Source organism: Acomys russatus, chromosome 13, assembly GCF_903995435.1.
Source record: "Acomys russatus chromosome 13, mAcoRus1.1, whole genome shotgun sequence".
Lineage (NCBI taxonomy): Eukaryota > Metazoa > Chordata > Mammalia > Rodentia > Muridae > Acomys > Acomys russatus.
The window spans coordinates 20,571,098-20,595,730 of NC_067149.1; the positions used below are offsets into that span (position 1 = coordinate 20,571,098).

At 44.6% G+C, this 24,633-nt stretch overlaps 1 protein-coding gene across 1 annotated transcript in view; it reads right to left on the reverse strand.

Moving 5' to 3' along the window:
• Positions 1 to 21,001, reverse strand: part of Rbsn (rabenosyn, RAB effector) — a 30,992-nt gene extending 9,991 nt beyond the window's left edge. The window contains exons 1-7 of the mRNA XM_051154933.1: positions 20,808 to 21,001; positions 15,657 to 15,970; positions 10,890 to 11,030; positions 4,637 to 4,737; positions 3,713 to 3,758; positions 3,452 to 3,613; positions 798 to 1,039 (exon numbers count right to left, since the gene is read on the reverse strand). Coding sequence (XP_051010890.1) covers positions 798 to 1,039; positions 3,452 to 3,613; positions 3,713 to 3,758; positions 4,637 to 4,737; positions 10,890 to 11,030; positions 15,657 to 15,801 — 837 coding nt within the window. The 5' untranslated portion in view covers positions 15,802 to 15,970; positions 20,808 to 21,001. The remainder of the gene's footprint in view (positions 1 to 797; positions 1,040 to 3,451; positions 3,614 to 3,712; positions 3,759 to 4,636; positions 4,738 to 10,889; positions 11,031 to 15,656; positions 15,971 to 20,807) is intronic.
• Positions 21,002 to 24,633: the final 3,632 nt, after the last annotated feature.

Consider the following 24,633-nt stretch of genomic DNA (forward strand, 5'->3'; position numbering starts at 1 on the left):
ACTTCCCCACCTGTCTCCCAGACTAGTTCTCCTCAGCCCACACATCTCACCTGGTCATTACGAGGCTGACCTAGCCTCATTCTCAGGAGGTCCCCCCTCTTGTTTATTTTTGTGTTTTAGATAGCATCTACTATGTAGCTCTGGCTGGCCTGGAGCTTGATATGTAAACCAGGCTGCCATCAAAACTCAAGAGACCCACCAGCCTCTCCTCCTAAGTGCTGGAATTCAAGGGGATGCCACCCCACACCCAGCCCAGATGTTCTTTGCATGCTCTATTTCCTCTTGCATAACTGATTTTAGATGTGTACTGGAAACAGAACCTACAGCAAGAGGTCTACCACAGAGCCACACCCTTTCTCTTACTCTCCATGTGCTTCCGCTTATGTGCTCTGGGATCACTGGAGGCAACGGAAACTCAGATGACAGGCAAAAGCATACAAGCCCTGGAAATTCATAACAAGCTCAAACTGATGAAGACTGAAACTCCCAAGAGGGTTTCCTAGGACCTTTGCAGCCCATGGTTCACTACATGTTCAGCTTCTGTCTTCCCCACAGAACCTGGCCAATGCCAGGACAACTTCCCACTTGTCTTGGGCCTCCTTCCTTTCAAGTGAGTAAGGGAAGGTAGGAAAACAAGTTTGTTATCACACACCAAGGATCACTCTGTGACTCACCCAGGGCCCTAATTGGGAAATCACACCATGGCCCTTGGGCAGGAACAAAAAGTAATTCGAGGTAACAATTTCCCAGACCACTCTCAATAAGGCAAACAGCCGAATCTGCCCGGCATGCCTCACCTCGTAGAGTTTCACGATGTCAGGTGTGTGCTCCTTCTCGTCCATCTGCTGCTCTCTCTTGAGCAGCGTGTCCTTGCAATGTGTGCAGCAGCGGATGCGGTCATCATCCTTCTCGTCCAGGACTGAGCTGACACTGCTCACGCTACTGATGCTGCCCCGGCGGGAGCCGTGGACACTGTTAGGTGACTGGCTGGGGCTGGTGTGGGTGCTCAGGGAGTCCTTGCTGGCACTGGTGAGCTTATCTACAAACCACAACAGACAGGCAGCAGTGACCCCTCAGCAGCCATTTATCCCACCACCTGCAACTGCAGCGTTCAGGCCACAGATGTGACTTGGGAAGCAAGAAGAGCACGATTCACTTCTGGACAAGAATCACCTACTCCTCTGCTGTCAGGGGTCAGACTCTAGTGGGAAAAGAATGCTGCTGCTGAGTAGATCAGGTCCAGACAGCCTGTGGTAACCTATCACAGGGGCTCAGAAGCCTAATCCTAACCTGGCCATCCCACACCCACTTCTTCTGTTTGCTCCATGTCTCCACTCAATCTCTGCTCTCCAGAGTCTTTCCTCTACAAAGGACTCCTACCAGTCCCTAACATCTGGTGCTCACCCTTTCCATGCTCAGCTCAAATGCATACCCTCTAGGAAGCCTTTCCAAGTTCCCCCAAGCAAAGATCATTTCTTCAGATCATTTGTCATTACCCATTTAGAGCACATTCCTTTTTCTTTTTTCTTATTTTGGTTTTTCAAGACAGGATTTCTCTGTGTAGTCCTGGCTGTCCTGGACTCGTTTTGTAGACCAGGCTGGCCTTGAACTCACAGTGACCCGCCTGCATCTGCTTCCCGAGTGCTGGGACTAAAGGCACACATTCCTTTTTCTCCCAGTCCAACAGCTCTATGTACAAAGCTACCGAGGAATCTGCAACTGTTAGGTAGAAGCTGTGTCTTGCACTCATAGCCTTTAGCACAACCATCAATGCTACCCGACAGCATCTGCCCAGGAGCAGAAAGGTAAAGTGTCCTGAAAGGAGGTAGGTCTCAGGGAGAAAGGAAAGCATCAGGGTAAAGTAAGCAGACACAAGAACAAGGCAGAGAAAAAGTGACTTTGCCCCTATGTTGTCCACAGGCCCCATAGCCAAGTGTGTACAAATAATAGAACTCTTTGGTGTTGCTAATCTGTGCTGGGATGGAACTCAGAGCCTTAAGCATACCAGGCAGGTGCTCTCTCATTGAGCTGCACCCCAGCCTTCCTTCAGCGTGTCTAAGCAGCTGATTCACAAGGTAATGGAGCATCTGGTCCAGTTGTACTTTACAGCCTTGCTCTCTAGGTTTCACCCACGCCCTGCACCCTCACCCAGCAAGTTTCCCTCCTTACTACTCAGCTCCCTGGGACTGAGTGACAGGATTTCTTTATGTTCTTTACTGCCTAGAATGTCATTCCTCTCTACCTCCCTTACAGTCCCATTCTCTTTCAAGGTACATCTCTGACATTACTTGTAGACCCCATACATCCACGCTTCCTTTCACTGGAACATCCATGGCACTTAGTATTTCCCATGTGACACTAGTATTTCTATATGATACTGAGATGTTTGAAGTTTCTATAAGGAGGCCCACTGCTCGTTTTTCAAATCCTCTTCCCAAAAGCCTCACTTGTACTTCTAGGCAAAGCTCTCCTTTATGAAGCAGTTGTATGTATCTCTCTTGTTAGCTACTAAGTTCCTGGGGGAAAGAGGCAATGCCTTACAGACCAGAAATGTCCAAATAACTACTTGTAAGCCAATCTAGTCTCCACTCTGTTTTTGCATAGCTCTTCAACTGAGTATATTTTTTATTCCTTTTTACTTTTGTTCTGAGACAGGATCATCTCACTCTGCACCCCAGATACAAACTTAGGATAGTTCTCCAGCCTCAGCATCCCATGTGCTAAAGCAGGAGCCACTACCCCAGGCTTGTTTACATTTGCTTGTTTGGTTTTCCTTTGAGACTAAGCTTCAGGGTGTAGCTAATATTAACCTTGCGGGGACCGTGTAATTCTGCCTCCCAAGTGTGTACCCACCCAGATAATTTTTAAGAAGTTGTTCCTTTTTTTAACTAAGAAAGAGAAGAGACCATGTATGCCCCCACCAAACCTAAAATAGTTACTATCTGATTTTTTATTTTAAAAAAATCTCAGGGTCAGGCAGTGGTGGTGCACACCTTTAATCCCAACATTTGAGAGGAAAGAAAGGCGAATCTCTGAGTTTGAGGATAGCCTGGTCTACAGAGCCAGTCCAGGAAACCCTGTCTTGAAAAATAAAAACAAAATCTCAGGGATGGAGAGATAGATCATCAGTTAAGAGTGCTTGCTGGTCTTGCAGAGGACCCAGGTTCAGTTCCCAGAACCCATATAGTGGCTTACAACCGTCTGTAACTCCAGTTCCAGAGGATTCAACACTCTTTTCTGAAAAAAAGAAAAAAAGCTCACCAGCCTGTTTCAGGCCACTATATCCCTGGCCCTAGCATAGTGTCTAGCGTGTAGTGGGCTTCATAAACTCAACAAGTGGACAAAGGAAAATTCTGTGGGCCATTAATTAAACAAGTGCTCCCAAGGGCCTAGGTACACTCACTAGCTCCCAAAAAGATCAGGGCCCAGAGTCCATAGCCACATCACCTACTTGCCAAGGGCAGCCCAATGAGCTCCATACATTTCTTGCACATGATAGACCCACAGAGGCGGCAGTGGTGACGTCGGTTCCGGATGCTGAACTTATTCCCACAATCCGGACAGAAAGGAACATCCTGGTCATTGACCCAAGGCACCACGGACTTTTCTATTGCTTTGGAAGAACAAAAGAAAAAAAGCAGTGCAGCATTCTGAAGTTGTTCTCAGGAAGAAAGTAAAAATGCAATGATCATGAGCAAAGGTCTGGACTTACCTCTAATCTTTGAAGTCTCAGTATTTGTTCTGTCAAATGCAGTGAGCTAAACAGGAAAGCACAATGCCAAATGGAGTTACCCAGTTGAGGGACACTCTCAACAACTTGTCACTCACACTCAGCAGGCAATGCATGCTTGTATTTCTCAAGGCTCACTGGTCAACCCCAACCCAAGTAATACAAACAATTGCACAAAGAACATGTTAATTTCATATCCAGAGGAACCTCCATACCTATAGCTCACTTCTAATCTCTTGTCATTTACCAGTTTCACCAATAACTAGGTAAACAGGGTTGGTATAGGAACTACTGAAAGCAATGTGAACTTCCGACTTTCCAATCTTCCTGGAAAATAAGACCGTCCACAAAATCCATATCCAGAATGTTCCTGGTCTGGGTCTTAGTCCGTGGTAGTGTGCCTGCTAGGGCATCACAAAAGTATAAATGGGGACTATACCTGTAATTGCTATCACACGCCCCACACACAATCCAGATACATCCCAAGTGTATCTAGGGTCAGAATCCAACTCAATCATGGTAGTGCTGCAAGTACACTCTAGCACTACAGGACAGGAAAGGCTACCTAAGATGCCCCCACAACACATGCTAGCCCTAACCTGAGTGAGTAGTCACTGAGCTGAACACTTCTTGTGTTCGCTATCAAATGATGTTACACTCTATGTCCCACTGAGTGACTACCCCGGACAATCCCAGAAGTTTTTAAAGCAGCAGAAGAGGAGCTGGGCACACAGCAAGTCTATCAGTGGGAGCCATTCACTTCAGAAGGCCAGCCCAGGCCAAGCCTGTCCTCCATGTCCTCTGTAGCTCTCTCAGAATCAGATATACATCACTCACGTAACACATGCTACAGAAATTGAGACTTCTACAAAATTTGTACTTGCATACTAAAACTACAAAATTTACCTTTTCCAACCTGATTATTAATTTATTGACTTCAACTACATAGTGGTCAATTCTTGCAGCACGATGTTTTTTGAAGTCAGAAAGATGGCTTCTCACAGCACCTAAGGGGGAAGCAAAGATAAATGACTTGTTAATGATTCTGATGGAGCCTCTCTAGATCCTCAATGAATTATTTTTTTAAAAATTCAGGGTTTTAGGCCTTACAAAAATGTTAATAACTAGGAAGTAGATAGATGGAATTTCATTACAATGCTAACTCTGGCCCTTGGAGACAACATGAGAGGCCTCAAAGCATAGCAGATGTGTTCTTATTAGAGTTAGCCTGAGCTCAAATTTCAATTCTGCTACATGCTATGTCACCTTAGACAAGTTACTTGACTACTTTGTGACTTGCACAATGTAGCTTTTTATTAAAATAAAAGTAATCCCTTTTCAAAAGCTGGGGTGGGGGGGGGGGATGGCAGTGCATGCCTTTTATCCTAGCACTCAGGGGGCAGACACAGACAGATCTCTGAGTTTGACGGCAGCCTGACTGACACAGTGAGTTCCAGGACAGCCAATAGAAATCCTGTTTTGAGGCAGGAGTGGTGGTGCATGCCTTTAATCCCAGCACTCGGGAGGCAGTGCTGGTCTACAAAGTGAGTCCAGGATCGCCCAAAGCTACACAGAGAGAGACCCTGTCTCGAAAAAAAAAAGAGAAAGAAAAAAGAAATCCTGTCTTGAAAAACCAAATTAACTAACAATGATAATCCCTTCTCAAAATGGGGGAGGAAGGGGGCATGCCAGTGAGTGGTACTTCGGACCTTAGTACAGTTAAATGGCTAATTCCCTCAGTTTAGGATGTACGGCCCAGCAGAAATGTTCCCAATACAAGTGGAGCCAGGTAATATCTGACCTCAGTGTATCTGAAACGTCTGCTCCGCCTGGTCTGCTCCGCCTGGTCTGCTCCCAGTGCTGCCCTCTGACCTGCCAGCACCTAGTGTTCTTCTCAGCGACTACCTCTTTACTCACATACTGACCATGGTTAGTATTTGACATGATACACCTTTTTTAAAAATTGGCAAGTAAAAATTATGTCCCACCCCCTACAAATATGTAGCAGATGTGTAATTTGTTCTTCATGTGGGTCCCCTAACAATTGGAGTGGGGGTTGTCTCTGACTCTGTTGCCTGACTGCAGATCTCCTTCCCACAGCTGGGTTCCCTTGTCTGGCCTCAGTGGGAGAGGATATGCTTAGTCCTGTTGTAACTTAATGCACCTGGGTGGGCTGGTACCTATGTTGGGGGGAGGGTTCCCCTTCCTTGAGAAGGGGAATCAGGGGGTTGGAGGAAGAGGATATGAGGGTGGGACCGGAAAGAGAGGAGGGAGAGGGCTACCATTAGGCTGTAAATTGATTAAATAAATTAATTAATTTTTAAAAATATGGTCAAGTGCTGGTTACACGTGCCTTTAATCCTAGCACTGAGGACGTGGAGGCAGGTGGATCTCCGAGTTCCAATCCAGCCTGGTCTGTGGAACACAATTTCCAGGACAGCCAAGACTACACAGAGAAACCCCAGCTCAAAACAAAATAAAACAAAAGCTGGACACTGTGGTGCACACCTGTAATCCCAGCACTTAGGGAAGCTGAGGCAAATGGGTCTCTGTGAGTTCAAGGCCAGCCTGGTCTACAAAGTGAGTCTAGGACAGTCAGGGCTACACAGAGAAACCCTGTCTCAACAAAACAAAACAAAATAAATATTATAGCTGAACATGGTTACACATACTTTTAGTCTCAGGACTAGGGATACAGAGTCAAATATGGAATGGCTAAATAAAACATACATTACCTCACTCATTTTTTGTAGCAAGGTCACTTAAATCCTACTCACCTGGCAATTTAAAGAGTACAGTACATTTTCACATATGATTACCATAGCTATCTTGCACTTGTTTGGAGCCCCTAAGAACTGTCTCCACACTATACTTACTCATTTGTGTCTTTCTTTCCTAATCATACACTAGTATCTAGATTCTAGTCTAGAAGTCTTAGGGGTAATTACAAATAACAATTTCTAAAACTTCCATTCACTTGACCTTCCGTAATTTGTAAATCCTTCCATTGTTGAAGTAGACAGGATAACCAAAAAAATACTCTAACAATTAAGACTATGGCAACTAGGAATAAGCTACTTCCTATCACAAAGTATTAAAATTCACTTGTCTGAAAATTCTCTTTTATGCTTCTAATCAGCTTTCATAACTGCTAGTATATGTCTGTAATGGAATCAGACCTCTGAATCCTGGCGGTTTTAACTCCATTTTGCAGTAAGCCACTGTATGCCTGACTGCAGCAAATCAAGCCATCCTTCCTATGGCTGGACACTGCTTGCTGAGACCAGCAGAATCTTATCAGAGCAAGGACACAGGACACATAAACTTGGTACCTTATCAGTCTAGTTTTGTCTGTGCCTTATGTGGTCTGAGCCTACACCCACCACTACAGCTTTGACACTAGACAGTGCTCTGAGTCCTGCTTTGCATTAACTCTGCTGTAGACTAAGAGGCATACAAACAGGAGCTTGGGGCTGGACAGAGGGTTCAGCAGTTTAGAGCACATAGTGATCTTGCAGGACTCAAGTTCAGTACCCAAGTCAGATAGCTCACAAACACTTATAACTCCAGATAATCTGATACTCTCTTCTGGATTCCACAGGCAACCACATACATGTGTGTACACACTCATATACAGACACACACAATTTTTAAAAAGACAATCTTTAAAAATTAAAAAATAAAACAGTAACAGCCAGGCAGTGGTGGCACACACCTTTAATCCCAGCACTTGGGAGGCAGAGGCAGGTGGATCGCTGTGAGTTCGAGGTCAACCTGGTCTACAAAGTGAGTCCAGGACAGTCAAGGCTACACAGAGAAACTCTGTCTCGAAAAAACGAAAAATGGAAAGAAAAAAGAAAAAGAAAAAGAAAAAAGAAATAAAATAAAACAGTATCTTGGTGGGCAGGGGGTTGGGACTTTTTGGTGGCACAGCTGTGAGTCACCCATGCTCTTGTAAATAACGCCCAATTAGCTCATTTATATAAAAAAAACTGGACTGGTAGGAACTTTTCTTTGCTCAGTCTGTACTCTTCCAATTTGAAGTGAACAGATGGTTCTTCTACAGGTCCCAGGAATGTCATGTAACAATAGCATTATTTGGTTTTTGTTTTGTTTTGATTTTTGGGTTTTTCCAGACAGGGTTTCTCTGTGTAGCCTTGTCTATCCTGGAATCACTTTGTAGACCAGGCTGGCTTCCAACTCACAGTGATCTTCCTGCCTCAGCCTTCCCGAGTGCTGGGATTAAAGGTGTGTGTTACTATACCCGGCCCAATAGCATTATCTGTAAAGCCATTTTCTCCTGCAGTGATAAAAGTGTTTGTGGCCACTGACCATAGAGGAATATTGCACAACTGAAGTGAGCATAGAGGAAACAACCATTAGATTTTATTGGATTCATTTCAATAGCCACTTATGGCTAGTGGCTACAGAAGTGGACTGCACAGTTCTAGGACTTAATGCCACCTTCCCCCATAGTATTAATAAAGATGCAATCAGTGATCCTGTTAAATATACTTAGGGTCTTAGCTCTCGTGTTTTCTCCCTCTTCTGTATCATTTTTTCTGTTTTTGTTTTTATGTTTTGTTTTGTTCCCGAGACAGGGTTTCTCTGTGTAGTCTTGTCTGTCCTGGACTCGCTTTGTAGCCTAGGTTGGCATCGAACTCATAGAGATCCACCTGCCTCTGCCTCCCAAGTGCTGGGATTAAAGGCATGCGCTACCACACCCAGCTCTTCTATCTTGGTTTTTTGAGATAGGGTTTCTCTGTGTTGTCTTGGCTCTCCTGGACTCCATTTATGGACCAGGCTGGCCTCAAACTCACAGAGGTCCACCTGTCTTTGCCTCCCTGAGTACTGGGATTTCAGGAGTGTGCCACTGTGCCCGGCTTACTCATGTATATTTAGAGGTTAGTTTTCATTAATTTTATTTATATGTACACGTATATATCTATGCTGCGGGTGTGGGTGTTGTGGCAGTCAGAGTAGGCTATCTCACATAGGTTTTGAATATGGAAGTAAAGTAGACCACTATGAAAGAACCATTACTTATCCACTTCATGGACAGAAAGTCTTTTATTGGACTGGGTGTGTAGCTCAGTGTCGGAGCACAGACTCAGCATGGATTAGGCACGTGGATGCTCAATAAGCACTTAATGAATAAGTAAATGAATGTTCTCACCAAGCTTCTGACTGAGACTCAATCCCAGAAAACAAAATTAGTGATTATTATTATCCCACAGCTTTATAAACAATGTGTAAAATGAGACACTTTAGTTCAGCATATGTAACATATTTTTATTAACAGCTTTACTGATATGTAATTCCTATACATGTACCAGGCATAGAGTATATGCCATTAATCCCAGCTTTGAGAGACAGAGGCAGGCAGAACTCTGAGTTCAAGGCCAGCATGTTCTACAAAGGGAGTTCCATGACAGGTTTTCATAGTGAGGTCCAGTCTCAATTTAAAAAAAGAAAAGTCATTCCAAGTATTAGTTTAATTTAATGGTTTGAGTTTTGTTGGGGAGTGATGGGAAAAGTTGCTTGGTATAGTCACAAGACTGAATAATCATAAGAAGAAATTTTAGGGGCTGGGAGATGGCTCAGAGGTTAAGAGCACTGTCTGCTCTTCCAGAGGTCCTGGGTTTAATTCCCAGCCACCACATGGTGGCTCACAACCATCTATAATGAGATATGGTGCCTTCTTCTGGTGTACCGGCATATATGCAGGCAGAACACTATAATAAATAAATCTTTTTAAAAAATAAATTTTAGAGTATTTTAAAATTTTGAAAGTAAAGTAGAAGCTGAGCACAGTGGCCACATTTTTATGCCAGTGCTCAGGAGGCAGAGGCAGGAGGTTCTAAGACAGCCTGATCTACACAGTGAGTTCCAGGACAGCAAGGGCGAGTTTGTCTCAAAAGCCAAAAACAAAAATGGAAAAAATTAAAAATAAAAAGAAAGTAGCGCTGGGGATGTAGCTCTGTAGCACAGCACTTGCCAAGGCCTCAGGTTCTATTCCCAGCACTTTCAGTTTAAAAAATAAATATGCAGATGATGCCATAATTATGTGCATCAGAAAAGCTGCACATGCCTCTCACTTGTCAGGTAACCTGAAAGCAGAGAGGTCTGTCAATGGGGGTCTGTGGCTAGGCTGACATAAGAAACACCGAGTTTAGCAGCTGTTTGATCCTCAGCAGGTTCCTAGAGAAGACAGGGACACCTGAAGAAAGCCACACATACAAAACATTGAACAGTGCCTAACTTAGTAGAAACCTCAACTCACTCCCTTCCATCTTCTCTCCCTACTAGGAGGTAGGCCAACAAGACACTTAGCCCTGAGGGTCAGCTCCTAGAACATTACCTAAAACAGTCAAAGTAGGAAGCTGACTTGTATGGGATAGAGAAGGGTGTCAGAGAGGGTGACAGAAGGGGGACATGATGACCCACCTTGGTTGTCAACTTGACAGTATCTGAATCAACTAAAATCCAAGGGGCTAGGCACTCCTTGTGAGAGATTTTCTTTTCTTTCTTTTTTTTTTTTTTCCAAAGACACGGTTTCTCTGTGTAACCCTGCTGTCCTGAAACTTACTTTGTAGACCATGCTGGCCTCAAACTCTCAGAGCTCTGCCTGCTTCTGCCTCCCAGAGTGCTGGGATTAAAGGCATGTGCTACCACACCCAGCCTGTGAGGGATTTTCTTAATTAGATTACTTAAAACAAGATCTGTCCTAAACCTGGCCACACCTACTGGTGGCAGCCCACATAAAAGACAGTGGAAGAAAGAAACTTTGCTGTTAGTCTGCTTGCCCTCATTCTCCTTTGCAAGCTCATCTATCCTGTTGCTGCAGCTGGTAATAAGTCCAAATTCTTGAGGGTTCCAACAGACTGAAGACCAGCATCTCTCCAGGAATCCTCCAGGGCATAGCTCCAGATTGTGACTACCGAGACTTAACAACTACCAGACTCTCAGCCTTTCAGTCTTAAGACAGCCATTTTTGAACTACCAGGACCACCATATTCTGTTTCTTTAGAGAACTCTGACTAATACTTGTTTGAGTGAGTGAGTGAGTGAGTGAGTGTGTGTGTGTGTGTGTGTGTGTGTATTCCCAAAACAGGATAGATATCCCCTAAGCACTGAATGAATTAATGAGTTTTCTTACCAAGCTCCTGGGGTTCCCACATGTAAGGATCAACCCCTCCATAGCTGAATGATTCATATCCTTGGGTCCCTGGTTCCACTCGATCATCCCCTTCTCGTTTCAACAACTTGTTCTTTGCTTTCCTTGCCTTCTGGACAAGATCTTGAATAAATAAAATACCACAAATGACCCCAAGATTATATAAAAATAATTCTTATTTTAAAATGCACAACAATATTCAGATCTCAAGAGAAATACAACAGTAAGACAAAGACCTTATTACTAACCCCACAGAAGACAGAATGCTGTTCATGTTTCCAACATACAGGCTAAGTTACGGCTTACAGCCAAGTTTAATAGTCCATCTAAATAAAAAGAGCCAAATAAAATTCAATGAGGGAACCAGGATGGTGGATTCTTGTTTGTTTTGAGACAGCGTCTCTCTAGGTAGTGCTGACTATCCTGGAAGCTGCTATATAGACTGCACATGCCTTGAATTAGCAGAGCTCTCCCTAACTCTGCCACCCAGGTCTGAGATTAAAGGTATGTGCTATCATGCCTGGCACACTTCTTCACTTTGCAAACAAGACTGAACAATGACAAGCAAAAAATCGGTCCATGCCATTTAACCACTTTGGGCAATAAGGAGAACTGTCTGGCAGAGTAGATGTACCCCTCCCAAAGGGACCCAGTTAACTACGCCATGCATCTTTGAAAACAAACCAGAAGCTACAGTCAATTTTCAACCACCTTTTCCTCTGTCTACTGTAAAAGGGCTTAACTACAGCTGGACCAGGGCCAGAATTCAAACCCACAGACCATTTTCCATATAGCGAGTTGATCATGTCTGTTTAAAACTACCTCCAACAGCTGGTGTGGTAGTTCTTTTGGTGTAATCCCAGCACTGGGGGAGGCAGAAGCTGAGTGTTGGTTCTTTTGAGGTAGAAATGGAAAAAATAAAAACTGTTGGGAGTATGGTCTGGTGCTTTGTTATTTGTTAATTGTTTGCCAGCAGAGATCTTAATGTTTAAGAGCAAACTGTCATGCACTCCAAATACTACTGTTAATCTTGCCTAGAAATTATTTGTGATTGGCTGATTAAAAAGCTGATACCTACCAAGTGGTGGTGGCGCACGCCTTTAACTCAGCACTCGGGAGGCAGAGGCAGGTGGATCCCTGTGAGTTCGAGGCCAGCCTGGTCTACAAAGTGAGTCCAGGACAGCCAAGGCTACACAGAGAAACCCTGTCTCAAAAAAACAAACCAAAAAAAAAAAAAAAAAAAAAAAACAAAACCCAAACAAACAAAATACAAAAACAAAAGCACCCTGACACCTGGCCAGGGCAGAAGAAAGGGTCAGAGCAAAAGTTCGAGGACTTGAGGGACAGAGAGGATCTTGGGAAGAAGAGGAGGAGGAGGATGCCATAGGATAGGAAGCGGCCATGTGGGCGTAGAGGAGGAACTCTGAAGTTCAATATGAAAGAAATGGCCCAGGTGAACAACCTTAGCACCTATTTTGGGATTACGGATGGGAGGTAGCTAAAACAGAATTTATTAGAAGCAGATGGCATGGGATGGAGGCTGGGAGATAATGGAAGGTAGCTTAGGAGGTAATATCTGCCATGCCCCAGGTGAATTAAGCTATTCTAAAATATATCAGGTGTTTATGTCTTTATTGATTGTGAAAGTGGATAAAATAATACCACCATAATAATTAGAAGCCTAATAATAAACATTTCTTAGGCCATACCACTAAACTAACAACAACAAAAAACAGATGGATTTTTTTTTTTTCCTTCTGCATGGAAGCCAGAGCCTAACAAGTGCTCTATGAGCAAAGCCCTACTCTGCAGACGGCCCACCATTGAAGATCTTCGTAACTTTCTTATCAAGAAACATTTTCATGATGTCTGTATTGCCAGATTCACATCTCTAACATTCTTTAAACAGTCTTGACATTTTTCCTCTTTTAAGAAGGTTCCTGTAAGAGGCTAGAGAAATGGCTCAGTAGTTAAGAGTATTTGCTGCCCTTTAGAGGAGCTGGATACAATTCACAGCATCATTCACATCAAGGCTCACAACTATCTGTAACACCAGCTCCAAGGCATCCAATGTTCTCTCCTAGCCTCCGTGGTCACCAGGCATACAAGCAGCGCATAGACATACATACAGGCTAAACACCCATATCCATAAAAAAAAAAAAATTAGCTGGGCAGGTTGGAACATGCTTGTAATCTCAGTACTTTGGGAGGTAGAGGCAAGTGGACCTCTGTGAGTTCGATACCAGCCTGGCTTACAAAGTGAGTCCAGGGCAGCCAAAGCCACATAGAGAAACCCTGTCTTGAAAAACAAAACAAAAAATAAAATAAAATAAACAAATAAAGTAATAAAAACTTAAAAGGTAAAAGATTAGCATGGAAGTCTGAGGACACCTTTAACCTTTCTACAAACTGGATTAACCAGGCGTGTGTATGACTGAGGTCATCAATGCAAGATACAAAGCTCTCTGAAAACCCTTTGGTTGTCTACAGGAAGTTTAGACAATCTCGTTTGGGGCTTTTTCTTCCCCTTTTTACCTTGGTTATTTTTTGTTTTTGTTTTTTGTTGTTTGTTTGTTATTTTGTCTTTTTTTTTTTCCCCCAGAGCTGAGGACCAAACCCAGGGCCACTGAGCTAAATCCCCAACTTTTCTTCCCCCTTTTTCCCCCTGGAAGTTGCAATATATGCTGTGATGAGAATAGAGGGCTTTTCACTATCAGCAATGCCCTGTAGAAAAAGCTGCACTGGACTTCCATGTTGCTGAAGATCTGGGTGCCAGGCCTATTCCTGCCAATTGCTGGGTGACTTTGGAAACATTACAGGATATCTCTGAACCATGCTTATCTATAAAATGACACCAAGTCTTTTGACGTCCTCTTGATGGGGAGACCTGGTGGCACTCAGGGGAAGGATAGCAGGCTACGAAGAAGAGACTTGATACCCTATGAGCATATACAGGGGGAGGAGGTCCCCCTCAGTCACAGTCATAGGGGAGGGGAGTAGGGGGAAAGTGGGAGGGAGGGAGGAATGGGAGGATACAAGGGATGGGATAACAATTGAGATGTAATACGAATAAATTAATAAAATATTTTTTAAAAATGACACCAAGCGCTCTCTAGCAGGATTCCTGCGAAAGTCAAGTGACATGACAAAGCATATAAAAGAAACTGCAAACATTCATTACAAAGCACCACCCTTTCCTGTACTCGCCTTAGCAGTTCTTGGTTCTGCTTCAGTGGTTTCCTGGACGATTACAGCCCTGAGGATTCTGAAAACGTCTGATTTCATCGTGGTTTTTTTTTTTGTGTGTGAAAGTTGTAACTAATACTATGTTGATATTCCCAACACTTTTTTCTTTTCTTTTCCTTTTTTCTTTTTGGTTTCTCAAGACAGGACCTTTTCTGTGTAGCCTTGGCTGTCCTGGAACTCACTCTGTAAACCAGGGTGGCCTTGAGCTCAGAAATCTGAGTGCCTCTGTCTCCCTAGTGCTGAGATTAAAGGCATGCGCCACCACTATCCATCCAGCTCCTTTTTTTTTTTTTTTTTTTTAAATAAAGGAAAAATGGAGACTGGAAATCCAAGGACAAGTATTTGATAAGGAGCATGTGAATCACATGTCTAGAGAACAGAGTCCACTAGAAATGACATCTAGTGGTCACAGATTATATATAAATCCAGTGTCCACACTCTGTGACTCTTGTGGCCTCCAGAAATACTGCCAAGTAGAAGAGGCAACTTAGTTCACCCAGGAAGTGAGAGATGTGACTTAACTTACTAGGGAAGAGAGCTCCAGAGGAGGAGCAGCTTATTTGGAAGTTAGAATATTAGGTACAGTCAAAATTACCTTTGAAGAGCTGGGCATGGTGGCGCACACCTTTAATCCCAGCACTCCGGAGGCAGAGGCAGGTGGATTGCTCTGAGTTTGAGGCCAGCCTCGTCTACAAATCGAGTCCAGGACAGCCAAGGCTACACAAAGAAACCCTGTCTCGGAAAAAATAAAACAAAACAAAACAAAAAAACAAACCTTTGAAGATTTCTCTCCACAACTGGAAGTTTTTTAAAAACTTAACTTTGGAGGCTGTTTCTCTTTGCTTTCAACTGTTATATTCCTTTTCCTGGACTGCAGAGGGCAGGGTATAGCTAGGGAAGAAGGGACGGTAGGAAGGCTTAAATTAGTGACAGGCAAGTGGTATGTACTGGGCCTCCACTTTTACGGCAAAGAATAAGCACATTCGTATCCAAACCATTCCAGGAGGAAGGTAAGATAATCTGAGTAATCTAGTGAGAGAGGACCACACTGGTTATGTTTATTAGCTTGAAGCCAGGCTTCCTCCCTTTGTGTGACTTTAGGTAGGCTATCTAATCTCTCTGAGTCTGCCACCCTAGCCAGCCAAATGGAACTCAGAGTAGCATAGCTGCCATGTAGATAAAATAAAATAAATAAGGGCGGGGCCTGGTGGTAAATGCCCCAGCACTCAGGAGGCAAAACTGGATAGATCTCTATGAGGTCAGCTTAGTCTACATACTGAGTTCCAGGACAGCCAGGACTACATGGAGAGAGACCCTGTCACCAAAACTAACAAACAAACAAATGTGCAGAGAGAATCGACAAAGCAAGCACTAGATATCATATCGGCTTGCTACTGTTATTACTAACATCATAAGCCAGTGGGAGTACGACACCCTGTAAATCTATTCCATTAAGTAAGGTCTCTTTAATAGAATGCAATCAGCAAGACCCTTGCTTCTTACTTTTAATTTGCCCTTTGACATCACGATCTTCTGAATGTTCTTCCTCATAATGTGACTGAAGTTGATAGAAAGACTGAAGGTCCTTCAGGCACAAAGGGCATAGGAAGCCTTCCCTCACTTCCCCTGGGTCATCAAGAGAAGCCATAGTTGTGCTTCTCTCAACCCCAGGAAGGCAGGAAGCTCATGCCACGTCAGCTTGATTCCTCCCAAGGGAGCAGGATTCTGGCAGTGTTAGCTTAAGCAGGCAGCACTTGGATAATTGGGAAATGACATTGTGGCCTTGGATGAGATTTCCTCTCTTCAGCAGGAGGAATCTAAGAAAAACAAAAGTCAATTGAAGCAAATTAGCAGCAACAAAAGGTTTCTTTCCTCTTCCCACAGTTCAACAGACGTACAAGTTTGTAACAAGAAGATTAATGTTTGGTACAAGTTTTTGAAAAAAACTTTCTCAAATCCTTAGACCAAGACAAAACTCAAGAGAGGAGAGCAGCACAGGACATACTGGCAAACCAATGAAGTGGGAAGCCGAGTCTCACAGAGAAGCAAACACGATCCCAGGGCTTTTCCCGTCAGTTCATTTTAAATGGTCCAGCCTCATTATTTGAAGTCTTTCCCCTCAGCACTAAGAATATGATCTAGAACTAGCGCATGATAGGCAAGTCGCCTACCACTAAGCACACCTCAGCCCTTTTTGTTGTTCTTGTTTAAGACAAGGTCTTTGCTTAAAGTGCCTGGGCTGGTTTGGACTCACTATGTAGCCCAGGTAGGCCCTTAACTTGCTACTCTCTTGCTTTAGACTTGTGGAATTACAGGCCTAAACCATCAGCATGGTCAACATCATTTCCATGTCATTTTAGTCACTGAGGGAAATCTGTAACATACTTATCAATGAATAGTACTTTTACTCTGCCATATATATTGAGTTACTGATACTTGTTAGGCACATGTGCTAGAAATACAAAGGCTCTAGTGGCTCATTACTATAACATCAGCATTCTGAAGGCAGAGACAGAAGGAACCTTAATTGGAGACTAGCCTGGACTACACAGTGAGATTCTGTTTCAAGAAACCAAAACAAGAGCTGGCAAGGTAGGTAAAGTGGCAAGATTTATGCCACTCAGTGGGTAAAATATCTTACTCTAAGTTTGATTGCTAGAACCCCCATGGAGGTAGAATAAACAGCCGACTCCCAAAGGTTGTCCTCTGACCTTCTTACATATACTACACCTAAGCACACACATCATACACACACAAAACAATAACTTAAAAAGAAAAGGAAGTGATATCATACACAAAGTTATATCTATATATTGGCTTTTCAAGACAGAGTTCTCTGTGTAGCTTTGGTTATCCTGAATCTCCCTTCGTAGAGTAGATCCACCTGCCTCTGCCTCCCAAGTGCTGGGATTAAAGGCATGTACCACCACAGCCTGGTCAAAATAATATATTTTTTAAATATTTTATTTAATTTATGTGTGCTGGTGTCAGATCTTGGAGTTACAGACAGTTGTGAGCTGCCATGTGGGTGCTGAGAATTGAACCTGGGTCCTTTGGAAGAGCAGGTGGTGCTCTTAACCACTGAATCATCTCTCCAGCCCCCAAAATAATATTTTTAAAAAGAAAAAGTTAGTGCTATTTTCTTTTCTTTTAAATATTTTATTTTTATATTTTTTATTTTTAATTTTATTAATTTATTCATATTACATCTCAAGCCCATCCCTTGTATCCTCCGATTCCTCCCTCCCTCCCGCTTTTCCTCTACTCCCCTCCCCTATGACTGTGACTGAGGGGGACCTCCTCCCCCTGTATATGTTCATAGGGTATCAAGTCTCTTCTTGGTAACCTGCTATCCTTCTTCTGGGTGCCACCAAGCCTCCCCATCCAGGGGACATGGTCAAAAATGGGGAACCAGAGTTCGTGTGAAAGTCAGTCCCCACTCTCCACTCAACTGTGGAGAATGTCCTGTCCATCAGCTAGATCTGGGTAGGGGTTCGAAGTTTACTTCCCGTATTGTCCTTGGCTGGTGTCATAGTTTGAGCAAGACCCCTGGGCCCAGATCCACCCACCATAATGTTCTTCTTGTAGGTTTCTAGGACCCTCTGGATCCTTCTATTTCCCCATTCTCCCAAGCTTCTCTCACCTAAAGTCCCAATAGGATGTCCTTCCCTCTGACCCACTTTCCTGGTAAGTGAAGACTTTCATGGGAAATGCCCCTTGGGCTAGTGTCTAGATATAAGTGAGTATATACCATTTGACTCTTTCTGCTTCTAGGTTAACTCACTCACTATGATCATTTCTAGTTCAATCCATTTTCCACAAATTTAGGGATTTCCTTGTTTTTAATAGCTGAGTAGTATTCCACAGTGTAAATGTACCACAGTTTCTTTATCCATTCTTCTACTGAGGGACGTTTAGGCTGTTTCTATATTCTGGCTATTATGAATAAGGCTGCTATGAACATGGTTGAGCATATGTCCCTGTTGTGTGGTGGAGCATTTTCCGGGTATATTCCAAGGAGTGGAATAGCTGGGTCTTGAGGAAGCCCTATTCCCATTTTTCTGAGATAGCACCAGATAGATTTCCAAAGTGGTTGTACCAGTTTGCATTCCCACCATTAATGAAGGAGTGTTCCTCTTTCTCCACATCCTCGCCAGCATGTGGTGTCACTTGAATTTTTGATCTTAGCCATTCTGATGGGTGTAAGATGCAATCTCAGAGTGGTTTTGATTTGCATTTCCCTGATGACTAAGGAGGTTGAGCATTTCTTTAAGTGTTTCTCAGCCATTTGATATTCCTCTGTTGAGAATTCTCTCTTTAGTTCTGAGCCCCATTTCTTAATTGGGTTATTTGATTTGGTGGTGTTTAATTTCTTGAGCTCTTTATATATTTTGGATATTAGACCTTTGTCAGATGTAGGGTTGGTGAAGATCTTTTTCCAGTCTGTAGGCTATCACTTTGTTCTGTTGACAGTGTCTCCTGCCTTACAGAAGCTTCTCAGCCTCATAAGGTCCCATGTGTTAATTGTTGACATTAAGGCCTGGGCTGTTGGTATTCTGTTCAGGAAGTTGTCTCCTGTGCCAATGTGTCCCAGGCTCTTCCCCACTTTTTACTCTAACCAATTTAATGTCTTTGGTTTTACTTTGAGGTCTTTAATCCACTTGAATCTGAGTTTTGTGCATGGTGACAAATATGGGTCTAACTGCATTTTTCTACATGTAGATAGTGCTATTTTCTTAAACACCAAAAGGTAAACTAACAACAACAACAACAACAGCAAACCTTTCAAGCTTCCATTAAAGAGGAATTAAAAAAAAAAAAAAAAAAGGCAAGAGCCAGAGAGATGGCCCAGTGTAAAAGCACTTGCCACTCCACTGGAGTTTGATCACCAGAAGGTAAATAAAAGGAGAGAATATATTTCTGAAAGTTGTTCTCTAGCCTCCACATACTATGCATGCCTCATATAAAATATTTTTATTAAGATTTAAAAAAGTGAAAAGAAAAATAATAAAAGCCAGTCCAGCTTGGTGATATGTGCATGCAGTTCCAGCAGTCAGAAAGGCTGAGGCAGAAGGATCTTCACTTGAAGCTAGGAATTCAAAACCAGCCTGGCCAACATACCAAGAAATAGTCTCTTAGTTTAGATAGATAAAGTTAATGAAAATTGTATTTTGCATTTGCAGTGAATTGAACTTACTAGATTTCATAAGTTACAAACAGTGGGGTAGCAAGTGTAATAGTCTCTGTGCTTAAGTAGAAAAATTTGGTATTTAAATATTTAAACATTTCAGGGCTTACTAACTTACATTTTCTTTCTTACTGGTCCATGGCAAAGTCACTGTTAACGTGACCTTGAAAGAATCCTAACCATTGAGAGCAAGGACAACAACAACAAGAACAACAACAAAAAACAAAAACCAAAAAACATCACAGCAACAATGAAATTTGTCTCCAAAAAAATTAGAGCACAGAGTTTAAGAGAGTTTGTGTAGCTAGGTTTGTGGTGTGCTGCAGAGTGCATTGAGGAGGGCACCCTCTGATCCTCAAAGCTGACCAGTGACCACAACTCAGAAAATTAGTAGATGGGACACCAGGTGCCCGTTGTTTCCCTTAATTTGAAACAAACAAACAAACAAACAAAAAACAATCAAGGCCGGGGTGGTGGCGCTCGCCTTTAACCCCAGCACTTGGGAGGCAGCGGCAGACGGATCACTGTAAGTTCGAGGCCAGCCTGATCTACAAAGTGAGTCTAGGACAGCCAAGGCTACACAGAGAGACCCTGTCTCGAAAAACAAAATCAACCAAAACAAACTCGGACAGGCGTCGTAGTGCAGACCTTTAATCTCAGCACTCTGAGAAGCAGGGGCTGCCAGATACCTGAGAGTTTGAGGCCAGCCTGGTTTACACGGCAAGTTCCAAGTCCAGACAGTGTCTTGAGAATAAATAAATAAATCTGGCGACTCCACACATACAGACCCACCCCAAAAGGCATCTGAGGCATCACTGAAACAGCCAGCGCCAGGTCCGACCTGTTCTCTCCCCAGCCGGTGGCCTGACAGGATCCTCTGAGGGGGATGGCCTCCTTTTCCTCTCCTGCACTCATCTTTTAAGAACATTTCCAACAAGCCACCCCTGTCCACCCTGGCAGCTCAAATCTGGGAATAGACCCTTTACCCAAGATGCCTTCACAACAGCGGCCTGGGGTGGGTGCCATGGTTTGCACACAACTCAAGCGACTAAATAATACAAGACCGCAGCCATTGAGGGTAGCCTGTGACTTTCGCCATCACCGCCAGAACTCGGTGGTCTGGCGCAACGTCTGACACAAACACGGCGGCATTAATAGGGCTCCATGAATGAACCAAGTCGGGGGGGGGGGGGCTTCCACATGGAGTCACTTAATTACGCGCCACCACAAACCACCGAAACCGATGCTGCAACCCAGAAGACCGCTCGTGCAAACCCTCGCAAGCCGACTGGCGTGAGGTACCCAGCCGAGACACCGCAGAGGTCCGCACGGTCACGCGCACCCGCAGGGACCGCGACTGTGCGGGCGCCACGCAACACGTCGCGGGCAGAGACCGGCCGCTGAGGCCGGCAGAGCCTTTCATCTTCCCCACCGCCTCCTCGCCTCAAACTACACGTCACACCCACCTCAGCCACTGCCGCGCTCCCGGTGGCGGCTCGGAGCAGTACGACACTCTCCTTTACGTCCTGCCGCTTCCGACAGGCTGCTGGCTGTCTGCTGTCAACCTCTGGCCCCGACTCCGGGGCTCCGAGTTCCCTCAGAGACTTGCGGCAGCCATCACCATCGGCAGCTCGGAGCTCGGCAGGCGCGCCAGGCGGAAACCGGAAGGCAGACTGACACATGGCGATCGAGTGCCGAATCCTCGAGCGCTCACCGCCGACCTGGATTGTACTGAAACTGGAAGGCAGAGGACTCCGCGCAAGCGCTGTCGCAACAGGGCCGGCCCAAGGTGGAGTGTTTTAACCGAAGTTCTCTCAAGCCCCAGCAACACGCTATAGGCTTTGTGAAGTCTACCACTCCCGTTACACCTATTCTATAGGTGGGGAAACTGAGGCTTTGGCTCCTAAATAATGTGCCTGCTGTGCTTTGTCAGAAACCATTAAGAAGTTCCTGAGGATTTTGGAGAGACGGCTTAATAGTACGGTGGTTAACAGCACTAGCTGCTCTTCCAAAGGACACGGCGTTGAAAAGCCTGTCTGTAATTTCAGCTCCAGAATATCCTATGCCCTCTTTTGGCCTTCATGGTTCTGCACAAATACGGCGCACAGACATATATGCAGGCAAAACAGACAAATTCTTGTTAGCCAGGCATGGTGGCGCACGCCTTTAACCTCAGCACTCGGGAGGCAGAGGCAGTTCTGTGTCTGTGAGTTCGAGACCAGCCTGGTCTACAAAGTGAGTCCAGCACAGCCAAGGTTACACAGATAGAAAGTTTCTTGGTTAGGTTTTCAAGACAGGGTTTCTTTGTGGGTTTTCGAGACAGGCTTTCTTAGAGTTTTTTAAGTGAAGGACCAAGGTATGTTCAGCACACTGAGGAGACAGAAAGATATGGGATCGGGTCACAGGAGAGTAGAGACAGGTTGAGAAGGGGTGTCAAGAATTGGGCATTTGCTCAGTTGATCCTGGTTGTGGCTCAATCTCCACCACATGGCCATGCCTATGACCCCAACGCTCTAGGGATTGAGCCAGGAGGACCTGAAGTTTAAGGTAAATTTTAACTACATAGCAAGTTCAAGGCCAGACTGGGATACATGAGACACCATCTCAAAAGCAAAAGATAAATAAAAAATTAAAAATAAAAAAGATGTGGGGTTGGCTAGATCTCCGCAAAATAAGTGGCATTTATAAAAAACAGTATGGCGGATCAGTTGTCTCTGCACCATGTGGTGCAACAATCACAGGGTAGAACCACATCTGTTACTGAGGTCCAGTTTGCTTTATGGCCAGCACACCGCGTAGACTTTGCAGTAACCTGGGCTCCAGAAGCTGGAGTCTCAGGGAAGATCTGGGGCTTTGGAACCAGAAAGTGGCCTCCATCCCTCCTGCCTCCACCCTAGGCCATCATGGCTGTGGCTCTTGACCCGTTTGACTCTGGGAAATTACTGTCTGAAGGGGGCCTGTTGTCACGAGCTCTACCTTGTGCAAATGAAGTGAAGTGACCCCTCTCCAGCAGGTCTCTGGCCTAGGCTGGTTGGTACCCCCCTCAGCTCAACATTTATGCATTTCATTTGGGGCTCCCAACTTGGAGACAGACAGCATTGGGTGAGTATGGAGAGGACAACTGCTGGGAAAGGGGTGAGAATTAGAGCTCCACAGACCCAAGTTCCTGCCCCAAGAGAACTTTACTTTGTAACTCTGAAGACGTCCCTTTCCTCCTGCTCTTCAGTTCTCCCACAGGCACATGTAAAGTGGGCTTCAAGATGGACAGTCCATTTCTATTTCCAAATCGGTGGCTAATTTTGTCTGTTTGGTGTTATTTTCCAGGGCTGGAGTTGGAACTCCAGAGTCTCACACAGGCTAGATAAATGCTATACCACTGAGCTATGGCTCACACCTACTTTCTCTAAAACTTTGCTCTCTGCAGAGGTGTTGACTTTTGCCAACATGCCAGAGGCGAGCCTAGCTTTGCCTGTTACCAACCTATGCGTTGGCAGCCACCCACCCACAGGCCCAGAATGAGGCAGAATCTGATGGGCAGGACTATTTGAGGCCAGAGAAGACCTCTTAACTCAACCATGATTTAGCCTGTTAGCATTCATAAAACCAACATCACATTCGTGCCTCATTTACTTCAAAAGCACTGGCAGCATGCCAGGCAGTTGGCTATTAATTATGGAAGTCAGTGGGTAGGCTACTACTGTTGTATTGATTTTCATTTCTTAAGTACTAGGAATGAAACTGCACACACTAGGCAGACACTGAGCTGCACCTCCAGCCCTCTACTGATGTTTTAAGAATTCTAGTGTCATTCTAGGCGTGGTAGAACACACTGCCAATCTGAGTGCTTGAGAGGCACAGGCAGCAGAATCAGGAGTTTAAGCAAGCCCAGTTATATAGTGAGGTCAGGGCCAGTCTGGGCTACTTGAGACCCTATCTCAAACACACACACACACACACACACACACACACACACACACACGTCTGAGCATCAGACATGTACATGGTGCACAGACATACATGCAGACAAAACACCCACACATAAAAATGTTTAAAACATGATAGTGGAATAAACCAGCACAGGTGCGTTATAGTTTATAGACAGTGTTTTCCTTACTTTGTCTTTGGGCAATTCTATTACACTGTCTCCTTCGTAATTATAATAATGACTAATATTTATCTACTGAGTTACACATGCTCACTGCTCTATGGGTTTAAATATTTCAACACATTGAATCTTCATGCAATCTTATGAAGAAGCTGCAAAAATTACATCCTGCTGCAGGGCGTGGCTGGCATGGCCTGCCTTCTACCTAGGGACGGAGCTTCCTCTCTCCCAGAGATTCCCTATATAAACCAGACATTTTGGTTCTGGGAGGGAGGGCCCTTTTTTCCCCACCTCCCTACCCTGTCTCTCACCCCCCCCCCCCAGCACATGCTCCCCCATCTCCTCCCCCTTCTATGCTGCTTCCAATAAACCTGCACTTATATATTATAGCTTCGTCACCAATTAGCTCATTCTGTTTATTTACTCAGTCAGAAGTTAGACGCCTTGCCCAAGACCCACTTGGTGTGAGTGCAGAGTCCTGCCATCTTTCTTTGAGGCCTTCCTCTGTGAAGGCCTGACCTCTGAGACTTTCCGTATTGGTCAGCATCTTGCAGGCATCCACCATAGGCCAGGCATGAAGACAGAAGCCAAACTGATAGTGTGGGGTAAACTGACATCAGAGGAAATTGAGCACATCATGTAACTTCCCAGAGGGCCAGCTGTACCCAACATCCAGCACAGACCTCTGCACAATGCTGTGGTTCTCAGAATTGAGGTTGGTACACCCTGCTGACGGCACAAGGAAACAGGGGTGATTATGGAAGGCCCTGACTTTGGCCTATGGAACAGGCAGATGGGATGTTGGGCTAGACTGTGCCCAGAAGAAGTATAGGGAGGCTGCACAGGATAGCTAATGAAATAAGCAGAGAGGGGCTCTCAATCTGAGTAGGCAAGGAAAAGACTCTTCTGGCACAGGGTGCTGGGACACTCAGTCCTAGGAATCCTCAAAAGTGTTACAGAGCTCAGTTCAAGGTGTTTAAACCCTCAGTTGTCAGCAGCAGCAAGTCTTAACACTGCTCAGTCCAAGAGATTGGAACCTTGAACTGGTCCAAGATGCGGGGGTCAAAGTGGCAAGGGTGAGGCAGATGTGATGGCACAAGCCTGTATCTAGCACTTGGGAAGTGGGAGAAGAAAAGAAGTTCAGGCGCAGCCACACTTTGAGCTCAGCTTATAGCACAGCAGACCTT